Here is a 15,771-nt window from a genome sequence, read left to right as displayed (position 1 = left end):
ATATTTAAATGTATAAATAAGTGAGTGTGATCAAGCTTTTCATCTCAAAAAGACATTAAATGTCATCACTGTAGATACAATAATAATAATAATAATAATAATAATGATAATATAATATCAAAAACCTCAAGGATTAATTTTTTTGTTGCATTTTAAAAGTTCAAAGCTCAAAGACATTAAGTTTACAGTCATATATGATCAAGAAAACCAACAATCTTCACATTTCAGACACTGGAACCAGCTTTAAATGTGACTAAAATAATGATAAAACAATCAATTCTCTAATCATTGACTAACTGATGAATCACTGCAGCTCCAACATATTGTTGCATTTGACAACCCACTACAGCAACTACAGAATAAAACCACTAACCAGACTGATGACAGATTTCAAACATGCTGAATATGAAGAGTAGTATCATATAAACTCACATGATTATCAGCCATAAGAACAAATTCAGATTTATATTGATGTAAGGTATATAAATGTAAGTACAGTTTGAATCAGTGCAATATTATTTTCACACATCAATGGACCACTGAACTTCTCAGCTTCTATTCAATCCAATTCCATTTTATTTATATAGCGCCAAATCACAACATAAGTCGCCTCAAGGCGCTTCATAGATACAGAGGAAAAAACCCAACAATCATATGACCCCCTATGAGCAAGCACTTTGGCGACAGTGGGAAGGAAAAACTCCCTTTTAACAGGAAGAAACCTCCGGCAGAACCAGGCTCAGGGAGGGGCGGCCATCTGCTGCAACCGGTTGGGGTGAGAGAAGGAAGACAGGATAAAGACATGCTGTGGAAGAGAGACAGAGGTTAATAACAGATATGATTCAATGCAGAGAGGTCTATTAATACATAGTGAGTGAGAAAGGTGACTGGAAAGGAAAAACTCAATGCATCATGGGAATCCCCCGGCAGCCTACATCTATTGCAGCTTAACTAAGGGAGGATTCAGGGTCACCTGGTCCAGCCCTAACTATATGCTTTAGCAAAAAGGAAAGTTTTAAGCCTAATCTTAAAAGTAGAGATAGTGTCTGTCTCCCGAATCCAAACTGGAAGCTGGTTCCACAGAAGAGGGGCCTGAAAACTGAAGGCTCTCCCTCCCATTCTACTTTTAAATACTCTAGGAACAACAAGTAGGCCTGCAGAGCGAGAGCGAAGTGCTCTAATAGGGTGATATGGTACTACAAGGTCATTGAGATAAAATGTAAAGCCTCATTTAGAAAATACACAAGTACATATAATGGTCAGGGATCAACATGAACCTGTCTTCTCTATTTGACTTTAATCAACTCTACAGTGGCTCCATAATCTAAAAGCCAAAGTCCAGCATAGAGCGGCTGAGTGAATGTGGTCTGGACTCTGTGGAGGAGAGTCATGGTTTCAGAGACGCTGTAGAAAGACAGAATACCTGCTCTGTGATCCAGGTACACTCCTACTGTGGAGGGCCGAGGATCTAAGAGGACAGTTTGGACATCGTTGTGCCAAAATTGAAAATAATTTGTGTCACAATATAATGCCCAAGATTTCTCTTTATATCCAAATCCACAGTTATCTGAGCTCCCTGCTCTGCTGATATTCTTGTATGCGACTGCGAGACCAACTCCTCTACCTCTCCACTCCACCTCCCAGTAACAACGTCCAGTCAGACTCTCTCTACTCAGGACCTGAGAATAGTCAGTGAATCTGTCTGGATGATCAGAATAAGACTGTTGTTGCTTCATTCTTTTTACTTTTCTGTTCCCCTCAGATAATAACAGACGTCTGTTTGCTGTGTTTGGATCCAGTGTGATTTCACGTGAATATTTTAAGAATCCAGCTCTGGTCTTTGGCTCTGCTGGTGACAGTAAAACATCCTCTTCAGTGACTGTCAGTGAGATGTTTGTCCATTCCTCTCTCAGAATGTCCTGTAGTTTATCTCTGGTCTCTGACACAGCTGCTGTCACATCCTCAAAGTAGCTCAGAGGACGAATATTGATGCTGGATGAGTGTGTAGACTCACTGAGTGCTGACAGTGAGGGGTAGTTGTGTAGAAACTGGTTGTGATCCTCTGTGTGTGAGAGCTGCTCCAGCTCGCCGTCTTTCCTCTTCAGCTCAGCGATCTCCTGCTCCAGCTTCTCCTGAAGCTCTTTGACTCGACTCACTTCAGTTTCCTGCTGGGATCTGACCTGCTGCTTCACATCAGAGCTTCTTTTCTGGAGGAGACGGATCAGCTCAGTGAACATCTTCTCACTGTCCTCCACTGCTTTATCAGCAGAGCCATTGATGGCCTCCACCTCCTGTTGAAGCAGCTTCACATCTTTCTCTCGCTCCTGGATTCTCTGCTGGATGTTTAGTCGTCTCACCTCGAGCTCCTTCTGCTTCTCAGTCCTTTCTGCTGCAGCTGGGACTGTTTCATGGCCTTTATGTTCATCCATTGTGCAGAGATAACAGATACTCTGCTGATCAGTACGACAGAAAATCTTCATCACCTCATCATGACGAGAGCAGATGTTGTCCTGGAGCTTCTTGGAGGGGGCCACCAGCTTGTGTTTCTTTAACGGAGCTGCATCATAGTGAGGTTGGAGGTGTTTCTCACAGTAAGAGGCCAGACAGACTAAACAGGACTTGATGGCTTTCAGCTTCCTCCCAGTGCAGACATCACAGGCCACATCTTCAGGTCCAGCATAGCAGTGATCAGCTGGAGCAGCTTGGAGTCCAGTCTTCTTCAGCTGCTCCACTAAAGCTGCTAACATGGTGTTTTTCTCCAGGACAGGCCTCGGTGTGAAAGTCTTCCTGCACTGAGGGCAGCTGTGGATTCCCTTCCTGTCCTCTTCATCCCAGAAACCTTTAATACAGTTCCTGCAGTAGCTGTGTCCACAGGCTGTAGTCACCGGATCCTTCAGTAGATCCAAACAGATGGAACAAGAGAAGGTTTCTCGGTCCAGCTGAACTCCTTTCTGCGCCATTTCTCCTCTCAGTGTCAGTGACTGTGGGAGTTTCTGTTCTGTAGAAGTGAAACTAGTCTGAGCGCTGATCTGAACAACATGTGTTTCTGTAGGAAATGGAGCCTCTGAGCACTTACACAACACCGCATGTTGATTTCATTCATCTTGAAAACTGCAGATCTGTGAGGAAGGCAAAGAGGAAACTTGTACGGAGAGGAAGTGCCTTATTTCATCAAGAATCTGAAGTAGTTTTCAGGTTTTGACACATTCTATACAAATTTTAAGATTTCTCTTCATGTGCAAGGTTAATCTTGAGATCTCTTTGTTTTCAAAGTTACAGCAAGTGGGTTTAGATTAACTTACAAAAAATGTCACTGACACTTTGGCAGCTTCAGTTTTCAAGAGAAAAGAGAGAAAAAAAAGAACCATCTTACATTTGTTCACGGCTTACAACGCTAATGTTGCATTCAGGAACCACAGCATGAACAGTAGAAAAGAGTTTCAAGCTGTACATCAAAATTTCTCTGAATCAAAATGTAAACATTACAGAGTGATCAGAAGTCAGACTACATTAGTGCATTTTGTTTTTGTATATGACAATTCTTCTCAAAAACTGTTAACTCATAAGCTGAGTGACTGTCACGATCCTGGATCTTTTGACCCAGCGTTTTGGGTTTTAGTTTATTTTGATGTTTATGGTTTATGTTTAAGTTCACTGGGTTTTCTAAGTTCACTTATTTATTAGTTTCCCCTTGTGTTTTCAACCCCTGTGTTAAGTCTCCCTTGTCCTTTATGTGTTTCATGTCTTCATGTCTTTTGTTGTCAAATTCATGTTGTCATGTCTGCGTTTCATTATGTTTCCTGTTTTATTTTGAAAGAGGTCCTGTGTTCGTTGTGTTCAGTTTTACACTTCCCCTGTGACATTATGTTCATTTGTTTCAGCTGTTCCCCCATGTATTGCCACTTCTCACTTCATGTGTGTATTTAAGCCTGCAATAAAGCAGTGTTTTTGAGTTCACGTTTGTGTTCACAGGCATGTCAGGGGGTTGGGTCTGCGACCCAGAATTTTCAATTGATTTTGATTTCTTATGTTACATTGATATAATGTGAGGCTCTTGTGTCATTATTAGTTAGGGTCCAGGTCAGTTTTAGTTTAGTTAATTTTATCATCCGTGCTCCCTGGACTATATGTCATGTTTCCTGTCCACTCTGTCATGTGTTTCATGTCTGCGTGTTCCATGTTGTCAAGCTTGTGTTATCACATCTGTCTTTCCTGTCTCCTGTTTCATTTTGAAAGCTCTGGTGTTTCCATGTTCAGTGTGTTTAGTTTTACTTTTCCCTGTGGCGTCATGATCATTTTTGTCAGCTGTGTCTCCTCAGGTGTTTCCACTTCCCTCATTACCCTCCTGTGTATTTAAGTCCTGTCTTCCACTTTTCATCCTCATGCCAGGGGTTCTCTTCATCAAAGAAATGAAAACTTGTACCTATTAATAGGTTAATTTATTCCTATTAACAAAATGTCATTCACTTCCTCCTCACCTCAAGCCTCATTTCCTGAACTGATGTCAGAGCTCTAGCACATGCAAATCCCAACAATACCATTTGGTTATAGGCTAACATAATCTTAGCTAAGGCTTGAGTGTCTCACTTTCCTTCTGATAAACAGTTTGATTACATCATCACATCAATTGAAAGTTTATTCACTGATCATCAGAGCACAATGTGAGATTCTCTGTAAAGAAACAGTCACTAACACTGGCGAACAGCAAGTAATAGAGGCTGACAGCAGCAGCGCTTACCAACAGAAAACCTTGACTTGGCTGTCATCGGCCAGACGTGACCTTTACTGACTCATCAACTCATATCAGACTCCTTTCTTAGAGCTTTACAGCTTCTTACTGACTAAATAAAAGTGGGCAGTTCTCACACAGCATTGACAGCTGAGGTAAATGGTGGCGTGACAGCCTTCCACAGATAGGGTGAAAACTCCAGGGCAGATCCCAATTTACTCCAAATAACAGCAGATATACACTGGGCAGCCAATTTGGTAAACAGTCTACATCTAAATTGTTTTCAATCTCTCTTGGTTGACAAAAAAAAATATATGTCATATAGCATAACTGCATAATCCTGGCTAGAATTATGCAGCTGATTTGCTGGGGTACAAACAGATATCAGTTGACTGAAATCTGCAGTCTATAGACGTTTTGCCAATAAACACCTCCCAATTCTTAAAAGTTAAACCTACTGGTGACCGTAACAGGCCATTATAGCTGGAGTGCTAGTAATATACCAGCAGGAGAATGAAAAATGGAAAAATAAAATGTAAAACGTAATAAATGGATCCTGGGACCAAAGGACCAACAGCATGGTTGCCTCACAAGGGACTTGCCTGCTGGCTGGGCCTTTCTATGTGCAGTTCACACAGAAACAATAGCTTGTTTTGTCATTTTATAAAGTTCTTTTTTGCTTTTTTAAATTACATTTTGTATAGCTCAGTGTACATGTGTGTCATAACACATCTCATCATAATCAGTCAAACCTAATAAAAGTTACCACTTGATGCCTTTGGAATGAGCATATTTATTTGTATAGTTATTGTAGCATACTTAATTAAGCTATGTAAAAATTTACCTTCATTCTATCATGCTACCTGGGGACTGCTCCATCATTCTCTCTCTTTCTGGAGCCCACAGCCAATGGCTGTCTGTTTTTGTTAAAGGTATCCAGGCCCGTCATGTTTTGCATTTGGTGTTGACCCTTCAGATTTTCTTCTCTTCTTCGCCGCTAAGTTTTAACACAATTATGATGACCTGGACCAGCTTGACACTTTGATAACATGATGGACACTGGACATGTTGAAATCTACAGGGTGGGCCATTTATATGGATACACCGTGATAACATGGGGATGGTTGGTGATATTAAAGTCCTGTTTGTGGCACATTAGTATATGTGAGGGGGCAAACTCCTCAAGATGGGTGGTGACCATGGTGGCCATTTAGAAGTCAGCCATCTTGGATACAACTTTTGTTTTTCAATAGGAAGAGGGCCATGTGACACATCAAACTTATTGGTAATGTCACAAGAAAAACAATGGTGTGCTTGGTTTCAACGTAACTTTATTCTTTCATGAGTTATTTACAAGTTTCTCTTTGTTCACAGCCATTGACATGTCGAAGAGGTTAACACATGAGGAGCGGATCAAAATTGTGTTGATATCAGATGAACGCAGTAACTGGGTCATTGCAGCAGATTTCAATGCAAGACACCCTACGAGACCACCCATTTCCCATGCTCCAACTGCTTGCTAAGTTTCGTGAAACTGGTTCAGTGTTGGATTTGCCAAAATGTGGACGCAAGAAAACTGTCACTAATGAAGAAACATCAGTGGCTGTCCTAGCTTCATTCAGCAAGAGCCCACAGCGTAGCACTTGCCGCATGTCACTGGTGAGTGGCATTAGTCGAACATCCCTTTGGCAGATATTAGCTACTCACAAATGGCACCCTTACAAACTCCAGCTACTGCAGCATCTCAACGAGGATGACCCAGATCAGCGCACAGAATTTGCAGAATGGGCAAAACAAAAATTGGAACCGGACCCTCAGTTCATGCAGAAGATTTTGTTCAGTGATGAGGTAAACTTTTATGTGAATGGTGAAGTTAACAAACAAAACCACCGCTATTGGTCTGACACTAACCCACATTGGATGGATCCCTCCAAGAACTGTTGGAACAACAAAAGTGATGGTTTGGTGTGGTATATGGGGTACAACGATAGTGGGTCCATTCTTCATCAATGGAAACCTCAAGGCCACTGTATATTTGAAATTGCTACATGATGATGTGTTTCCCTCTTTGTGCACTGAAGCTGGCACGTTCCCTGAGTTTTTCCAGCAAGATGGTGCACCACCACATTATTAGTGCCAGGTCCGTTCATTCCTAGATGAACAGTTTCCTGGAAAGTGGATTGGTCGTCGTGGGCCAGTTGAATGGCCCCCAAGGTCTCCCGATCGGACCCCCTTAGACTTTTATCTTTGGGGTCATCTGAAGGCATTTGTCTATGGTGTGAAGATACGAGATGTGCAGCACCTGAAACTACGGATACTGGATGCCTGGATCCATTTCTCCTGCGGTGTTGCTATCAGTGTTTGAAGAGTGGGAGAAGAGGGTTGCATTGACAATCCAACACAATGGGCAGAACATTGAACACATTTTATAAGTGGTCAGAAACTTGTAAATAACTCATGAAAGAATAAAGTTACGTTGAAACCAAGCACACCATTGTTTTTCTTGTGACATTACCAATAAGTTTGATGTGTCACATGGCCCTCTTCCTATTGAAAAAACAAAAGTTGTATCCAAGATGGCAGACTTCTAAATGGCCACCATGGTCACCACCCATCTTGAGGAGTTTGCCCCCTCACATATACTAATGTGCCACAAACAGGACTTTAATATCACCAACCATTCCCATGTTATTAGAATGTATCCATATAAATGGCCCACCCTGTACAAAGGGTCAAAGTTTAGCTTGCAAACCAAACCTCTGTACACATGTTAACCATGCAGTTCTCACTCATTTAGCAGTAACAATGTTCTATGTCCTCAAATGAAACATTTGGGAAGTGTAGTTTAAAGAAAGTGTTTTGTTTAATCTAAAACATTGTAAAAATATTGTAAATCACTCATATGGCCAACAAGACAGAAAAGGGTGTTCATAATAGAGTGTTCATGATGAGTTTTCATAAATCTTTGTTTCATTTTCTCGTGGACGTCCACCTAAGACTCCCCCTGTTGGCCATTAAAAACAAAGCAGATCTACGGCATTCACTTCGTAGAACTCCAAGTAACGTCCATCTTTTACATGCAGCCTGTCATTAAAATGACATTTTATTACTACAGCATCCTGAGTACATTTTCTCCCTTTTAAAATTCATTTTTCAACAGAACAATATTAACAGTTCCAACACGAGCAATGACAAAGAAAAAAAAACAATTACACAATTGGTGACTCCCTACTTATAAGAGTAACCTTAAGTTTTTTCTTGTATTTGAATACCACAGTAAACAATCTATATTAATGGGGACTTTTTGATCAGAATCAGAATCGCGTTCACTGGCCATGTATATGCACACACACACATACAAGGAATTTGGTTCCAGTAGATGGTGACTGTCAAGCACAGCAGTGTAAATAAATCTCAACAATGTAAGAGCAACACAATCCCCCCCCAAAAAAAAAAACACACGCGTATGGATATATGCATGTACACATGCATACACAAAGCTGTGTAAACCAACCATAAATAATACATAAAATACAGGATGACAGAAGTGAAACAAAGTGAAATGAATACCACAGAATGCACATAAGGTGCAGTTGCACTCTGGCAGTGGGAGCAGTGTGACAATTCAACTGTTCAGGAGGGAGATGGCGAGGGGAAAGAAACTGTTCCTATGTCGGGTGGTCCTGGTCTGCAGGCTTCTGTACCGTCTGCCAGAGGGCAGTAGGTCAAAAAGTCTGTGTCCAGGGTGTGAGGGGTCTGTGATGATTTTCCCTGCCCGTTTCCTGGTTCTTGAGAGGTATAGGTTCTGGATGGAGGGCTAGGGGGTGCCGATGACCTTTTCTGCTGCCCGTACAGTCTGCTGCAGTCTGCGCCTGTCCTGTTTGATGGCTGCTCCATACCAGACTGTGATGGAGGAGCACAGGACAGTAAATGACTGCAGTGTAGAACTGGATCAGCAGCTCCTGTGGAAGACTGTATTTCCTCAGTTGTCTCAGCAAGTACATCCTCTGCTGGGTCTTTTTGAGGATGGAGTTGATGTTGGTCTCCCACTTCAGGTCCTGGGAGATGGTGGTACCCAGGAACTTGAAGATCTCCACAGTCGACACCGGGCTGTCTGATATGGTGAGGGGGAGCAGAGTTGAGGGATGTCTCCTGACGTCCACTGTCATCTCTACAGTCTTAAGCATGTTCAGCTCCAGATTGTGCTGACTGCACCAGAGTACCAGCCGCTCAACTTCCTGCCGGTATGCAGACTCATCACCATCCTGAATGAGGCCAATGACAGTGGTGTCATCTGCAAACTTTGGGAGTTTAACAGCAGAGTTCTTGGAGGTGCAGTCATTGGTGTAGAGGGAGAACAATAGTGGTGAGAGTACACATCCTTGAGGGGCACCAATACTGAGGGACCGGGTTTCAGAGGTGATCTCCCCCAGCCTCACTTGCTGCTTCCTGTCTGTCAGGAAGCTGGTGATCCACTGACAGATAGCTGGTGACACGGTGAGCTGGGAGAGTTTGGAGGAGAAATGTTCAGGCACGATGGTGTTCAAAGCCGAACTAAAGTCCACAAACAGGACCCTGGCATAAGTTCCCAGGTGGTCGAGGTGTTGCAGGATGTAATGCAGCCCCATGTTCACTGCATCATCTACCGACCTGTTTGCCAGGTAGGCAAACTGCAGAGGGTCCAACTGGTGGCCTGTAATGTCCTTCAGATGGGCTAACACCAGTCGTTTGAAGGATTTCATGACCACAGACGTCAAAGCGACAGGTCTGTAGTCATTCAGTCCTGTAATGGTGGGTTTCTTGGGGGACCGGGATGATGGTGGAGTGTTTGAAGGAGGAGGGAATTTCACACAACTCCAGGGATCTTTTGAAGATGCGAGTAAAGATGGGAGCCAGCTGTTCAGCACAGGTTTTGAGGCAGGAGGGTGAAACACCGTCTGGTCCGGGGGCTTTCCTGGACTTCTGTTTCTGAAACAGTCAGCTCACATCCTGAGTGTGTATTCTGAGTTTCAGGGAGAAGGAAAGGGGGGTGAGAGCAGTGATGAAGGTCGTTGAGACAGGATTGGGGAGGGTGATGGTAGTTGTTGAGTCTGGGTTGGGGAGGGTGGTCGTGGTCGTTGAGTCTGGATTGGGGAGGGTGGTGGTGGTCGTTGCATCTGGATTGGGGAGGGTGGTGGTGGTCGTTGATTCTGCATTGGGGAGGGTGGTGGTGGACGTTGATTCTGCATTGGGGAATGTGAGGTGGGAGGGGGGAAGGTGTTGGGGGTCAATGTCTGAAAAAATGTCTCTGGGGAGGGGAGGGTGAGGTGTGGGAGTCTGTCCATCTCAAACCTGCATTAGAATGTATTCAACTCATTGGCCAGGTCTTTGTTTGCTTCAACAGGGGGTGGGGGACGTCTGTATTTGGTGATTTCCAGCAGGCCCCTCTACACTGACGCAGGGTTGTTGGCTGAGAGCTGTTCTTTCAGCTTCTGGGAGTAGATCCTTTCAGCTGCTTTCACCCCGGTCAGTGTGTTCCTGGCCTGCTTGTACAGGGCCCTGTCACCACTTGTGTAGGCATCCTCCTCGGCCTTACGAAGATGTTGGAGTTGAGGAGAGAACGATGGTTTGTTGAGTATTATGAAGTCACTTTACTACTGTCTACTTAGTTGTAATGCATATATTGACACACATGCTTGCAGTAAATGCTGACAGTGTTGTAAAGAGTGCAGCTGTAGCACACTATACCAGATAAACTATACCATCACATCATTTCAGAAGAACTCAAAGCATTTGCTTCAACATTATATTTGGTCCCAAAACAGCATGCAGTCTTCATGTAGACATAACATGATTAACAAGGTTAAAACCAAAAAAGCCTTCTATTTAAGTTTACTAAACTCGCCAGTAACACCACAGTCAAAAAGAAAAAGTCCGGCATAGAGCGGCTGAGTGAATGTGGCCCGAACTTTGTGGAGAAGGGTCATAGTTTCAGATACACTGTAGAAGGACAGGATGCCTGCACTGTGATCCAGGTACACTCCTACTCTGGAGGACCGAGGACCTGAGAGGCGAGTTTTGTTTTTGTTGTACAAAAACTGATAACGCTCTGTTTTACAACTTAAAGCCCAGGATTTGTCATTCCATCCAAATCCACTTTCATCTGAGCGCCCTACTCTACTGATATTTTTGTAAGCAACTGCTACATAAATTCCCGCTTTCCCACTCCACTCCACCTCATAGTAACAACGTCCAGTCAAACTCTCTCTACTCAGGACCTGATACCAAAAGGTGAATCTATCTGAATGTTCAGAATGTAATGGTTGTTTTGTTACTGTTACTTTTCTGTTTCCTTCAGACAATAACAGATATCTGTTTGCTGTGTTTGGATCCAGTGTGATGTCACATGAATATTTTAAGAATTCAGGTCTGGTCTTTGGCGCTGGTAGTGACAGTAAAACATCCACTTCAGTGACTGTCAGTGAGATGTTTGTCCATTCCTCTCTCAGAATGTCCTGTAGTTTATCTCTGGTCTCTGACACAGCTGCTGTCACATCCTCAAAGTAGCTCAGAGGACGAATATTGATGCTGGATGAGTGTGTAGACTCACTGAGTGCTGACAGTGAGGGGTAGTTGTGTATAAAATGGTTGTGATCCTCTGTGTATGCGAACTGCTCCAGCTCGCTGTCTTTCCTCTTCAGCTCAGCGATCTCCTGCTCCAGCTTCTCCTGAAGCTCTTTGACTCGACTCACTTCAGTTTCCTGCTGGGATCTGACCTGCTGCTTCACATCAGAGCTTCTTTTCTGGAGGAGACGGATCAGCTCAGTGAACATCTTCTCACTGTCCTCCACTGCTTTATCAGCAGAGCCATTGATGGCCTCCACCTCCTGTTGAAGCAGCTTCACATCTTTCTCTCGCTCCTGGATTCTCTGCTGGATGTTTAGTCGTCTCACCTCGAGCTCCTTCTGCTTCTCAGTCCTTTCTGCTGCTGCTGGGACTGTTTCATGGCCTTTATGTTCATCCACTGTGCAGAGATAACAGATACTCTGCTGATCAGTACGACAGAAAATCTTCATCACCTCATCATGACGAGAGCAGATGTTCTCCTGGAGCTTCTTGGAGGGGGCCACCAGCTTGTGTTTCTTTAATGGAGCTGCATCATAGTGAGGTTGGAGATGTTTCTCACAGTAAGAGGCCAGACAGACTAAACAGGACTTGATGGCTTTCAGCTTTCTCCCAGTGCAGACATCACAGGCCACATCTTCAGGTCCAGCATAGCAGTGATCAGCTGGAGCAGCTTGGAGTCCAGTCTTCTTCAGCTGCTCCACTAAATCTGCTAACACAATGTTTTTAACCAGGACAGGCCTTGGTATGAAAATCTTCCTGCACTGAGGGCAGCTGTGGATTCCCTTCCGTTCCTCTTCATCAAAGTACATTTTAATACAGTTCATGCAGTAGCTGTGTCCACAGGGAATAGCCACCGGATCCTTCAGTAGATCCAAACAGATGGAACAAGTGATGGTTTCTCGATCCACTTGAACTCCTTGCTGTGCCATTTATCCTCTCAGTGACAGTAGGTGTGTGAGCATTTATTTTGTAGATGGTAACCTAGTTTGAGTTCATAGGTGAAGTGTTTCAGTGGTGAATGAAGCTTGTGAAGTTTTGTGTATCACCACGTTGGTTTCAGTCATCTTCAAACTGCAGATCTAAAGGACAGTGAGAGAAAGAGAAACGTGGGTCATTCTATCACTATGTTGTGTTTGTATCTAATATATCAGTGTTGATGGATGCCAAATGAGGAGGTGAGTGTTTTGTGCTGTGACCTTTAGTGTTGTGGAGAATTTGGCTACTTTAGTTGGAACACTTGTGAGTGTTGTTGGCCAGGTGATGGCAATAACAATGTGGGGTGGTGATTCAGCCTTGTTGTGATCATTCTGTGGACATAGCTCTCCATTTGTGGTTGGTCACTAGCATGCTTGCTTTACTGAACTTTGGAGATTAAAGTAACTTGTTGTGGTATGTGACCACCTGTGTGGTGGAGACAACAGATCACTTGGTTGTGGTTATTATCTTTTGTGTTAGAATGGTATTATCTGAAGTGCTTTAATACTGTACCTTACATTAATCTCATATTAATCAAAACGGCCATATAATCATATATTGTAGTATTAAGTGGACACAGCCCAGAACAATAAAGGCATTAGAATACATGTCCTTCAGTTGTAGACTCCCGCCCACGTTTGCCTGCAGAACAGTAGATAACAGGGAACTATCTTCTAGTGGAAACTTGGTGAAATGCTGTTGTTTAGACTAGAACAGGGTGCCCGGTAATAAAACTGTCAAGGGCCGTCTCCATTTTGAGATCTGCAGCAACGTGTCATGCAGGACGCATCTCCCTTTTAGAAGCAATTGTGTAAGAGAATAGTGTGAAATGGTCTACTGAGCAGTGTGTGTGTGTTGTCTTCCATTGGATGAGGAATCAGAAGAATGCAGTGAAGTGTTTATATTTAACAGCTGATACTTTTGTTTTGTGTTGTAGCAGGTCAAGTAATCATTTTGGGTTTGACTGTTGTCCTCCTTTGTGTTGGGTCATATTAGTTTTTGTACGTTCAGTGTGGCAACTTCAAATCCTCATGCAGGGGCATCCATGCTTAAAGATGCGAACTATAGTAATGTGAACGCTGAGCTTCTGCTAGCTTTTACTTTTCTTTCAGGTTTGGGGATCAATGACCAGAAAGCTTCAGAGTGGGTTTTAATTTATTTTAGGGGTCCTAGAAGAACCTTTTTGAGGGAGGTGGTGTAACACCCATCTGCAACCCTAATCTCCTCAGTGTGTTCAGCTGGTGCTAACTGGCCCCACCTAGTCAGGTGTTGATAAAAGCATACCTGAGACAGGCTTTCCAGAAGGCTCACTAGTCTTTGCTTTGGTGGCTCAGCAGTTTTAGCCAACCTACTATGCCATTTTAAGATAAAACCTCTTATTACTAAGACTCTGGTATTTGTCTCCTTTTTTTATGTTGCGACTTTTGAGTCATAGCAGCCATACTTGTCTGAAAACCCTTTAGAAAATTGGTCATTAGTTTATTTAAATTGATAATACTACTTTTCCCCAAATCTGGTTGAAAGGGGCATGCCCTGGAGCCGGGAGAAGGGATCATCTGCAAAAACCTGAAGACATGCTTTAAGACTTGAGACTAAAACAAAACAAGCCACATTTGCCAGCCCTATTGTGGACCCAGGAGTAGGGATGGGTACCGGTATCGTTCTGACATAAACGGTAGTAACCAGACCACATTTCTGTGCTTTATTTCGGTGCTTTTTTTTCCCTGAGATGTCATACACTTTGGATTCTAGCCAATCATTTTACCTTTGCAAGTGTAGTAGGCGGGCCCAGGTACGTACGTTCTTTTAGAGCAGAGCTACAGATTAAAAATGCCCAAGGCGAAGCGGTTAAAGTCTGGCTGTACTTCACAGCAAAAGATGCAAACTCAGCAGCCTGCAACAAGTGCTTTAAGGTGATACTGTGCAAAGGAGGCAACTCCTCGAATCTGATGAAACACCTGGCAACGTATAGCATTTTGTTAAAAGCCGAGAAATGCGCCATATTTGATAGCTTGCTGCAAGACCTCACACCGAGCACATCTACTGCAGGTGTGATATAAGATTTTTTAGTTTGTGTTATCTCTCTCTCTCTCTCTCTCTCTCTCTCTCTCTCATATATGGGAATGTCTGCATTTCTATACATACCAAGTTATCTCCTGTTTCAGCTGACAAGCGAACAGTCTCTCCTTTTATGGAAATGTTTTATAAATAAAGAAAGCTCTGAAAGCCCTGGGCAGTCTTTCCTCTGTGTCACATCTGTCCTGCACACATTGCTGCAGGATGGATCAGGCGATGAGGGGGGGGGGATCGTCCATGTGTGCATGAAAAAGATATCCTGAGTTTGAGTTTCTTTGCCTTCTAATAATTTTCTCTTCACATTTTCTGTTACCTGTTATCGGACCCAGAGTTTGCAACATCCCCCAAAAACCCGAAGAGGAGAGTCCTGGCCCCTAGCCCTGCCAGTGTAGCAGAAGTGATGACGGATGATGATGGCAGCAGCAGCCATTCTTCTCTGGGCGAGTAGCTTAATGTTGTCCGTGTGTAATTTACGTTGAGTAGGCTAACCACATTGTTACATTAATGCATGCAAGGTGAACTAGCAAACACCGGCGTAGTTACATGAGGCTGTCTTCTTGTTTGATGGCAGATGCTCCCTTGTTACATAACATTGTTATCTTTTTACAATGTTTTTTATCTTTTTACAAAAAAAAACAAAACAAAAAAAACAAACAAAAACAGCAGGCTAACATTGTTATCTTTTTACAAAAAAAACCAGCTGAACATGAGAGGTTTTTGGACAAAGTCTGTGTTCTCCATTCTTTAAGCACCGGTTCGAGCACAGTTTAAGCACCGGCACCATTTCAAATGTACCGGTTTGGTACTGGTATCGGATAAAACCTAAACGATACCCATCCCTACCTCGGAGGTGCTGTAGAAGTGTGGTGCAATGTGGATCAGATAGCATTTAGAGGTGAATGCCCTGGTGGGTCCATTCTTGGTATCAAGTAAGTTTGAAGCCTGCAAATAGAGGAGGGGGTTGCTTCCCTGCTTCTCTGTGTGTCAGGAAATAGATCTTGACTTGTTTGAATTGTCTTTCTGCACAAATACACAGAGTTCATCACCCTCTGGAAGTCAATGGGTGGGGTGCTGGAAAGTGTCTGTGGTGAGGCATGGTCAGTGGTGCCGTGCGGACGCACCTGCATGGCATCCGCAATCACGCCCGCCTGTTAAAACACGGGGAGTCAGGGGTTGGTGAGGATTGTGGTTTGATCTATGTGCGGCTGCCAGCAGAGAGCTGGTCCTGCTGTGCCTTATTCACGCCATAGTATCCCATCTGAGGACTTCAGTGTTCTGCTTGGGGACCACAACACTCCCATGGGCAATGATGGTAAAACCTGGGGGCAATAGCTAGAAGAACCAGAATGCCCAGTGTGGAATTAAGTAGGGCTGCACGATTTTGC

At 43.5% G+C, this 15,771-nt stretch overlaps 2 protein-coding genes across 2 annotated transcripts; both read right to left on the bottom strand.

The window, feature by feature from the left end:
• Nucleotides 1-1,189: 1,189 nt before the first annotated feature.
• Nucleotides 1,190-3,004, bottom strand: LOC113017184 (tripartite motif-containing protein 16-like). Its single transcript, XM_026160339.1, has one exon. The coding sequence runs from the start codon at nucleotides 2,958-2,960 to the stop codon at nucleotides 1,287-1,289; it is 1,674 nt and encodes a 557-aa protein (XP_026016124.1). The 5' UTR covers nucleotides 2,961-3,004; the 3' UTR covers nucleotides 1,190-1,286.
• Nucleotides 3,005-10,590: 7,586 nt separating this feature from the next.
• On the bottom strand, nucleotides 10,591-12,338 carry LOC113017183 (tripartite motif-containing protein 16-like). Its single transcript, XM_026160338.1, has one exon. It carries the CDS (start codon nucleotides 12,262-12,264, stop codon nucleotides 10,591-10,593), a length of 1,674 nt encoding a protein of 557 aa, XP_026016123.1. The 5' UTR covers nucleotides 12,265-12,338.
• Nucleotides 12,339-15,771: the final 3,433 nt, after the last annotated feature.

The sequence above is a fragment of the Astatotilapia calliptera genome, unplaced genomic scaffold (assembly GCF_900246225.1).
Source record: "Astatotilapia calliptera unplaced genomic scaffold, fAstCal1.2 U_scaffold_1, whole genome shotgun sequence".
NCBI lineage: Eukaryota > Metazoa > Chordata > Actinopteri > Cichliformes > Cichlidae > Astatotilapia > Astatotilapia calliptera.
Note: the sequence above shows the minus strand (reverse complement) of the source record. Positions and strands in the feature narration are given on the sequence as shown.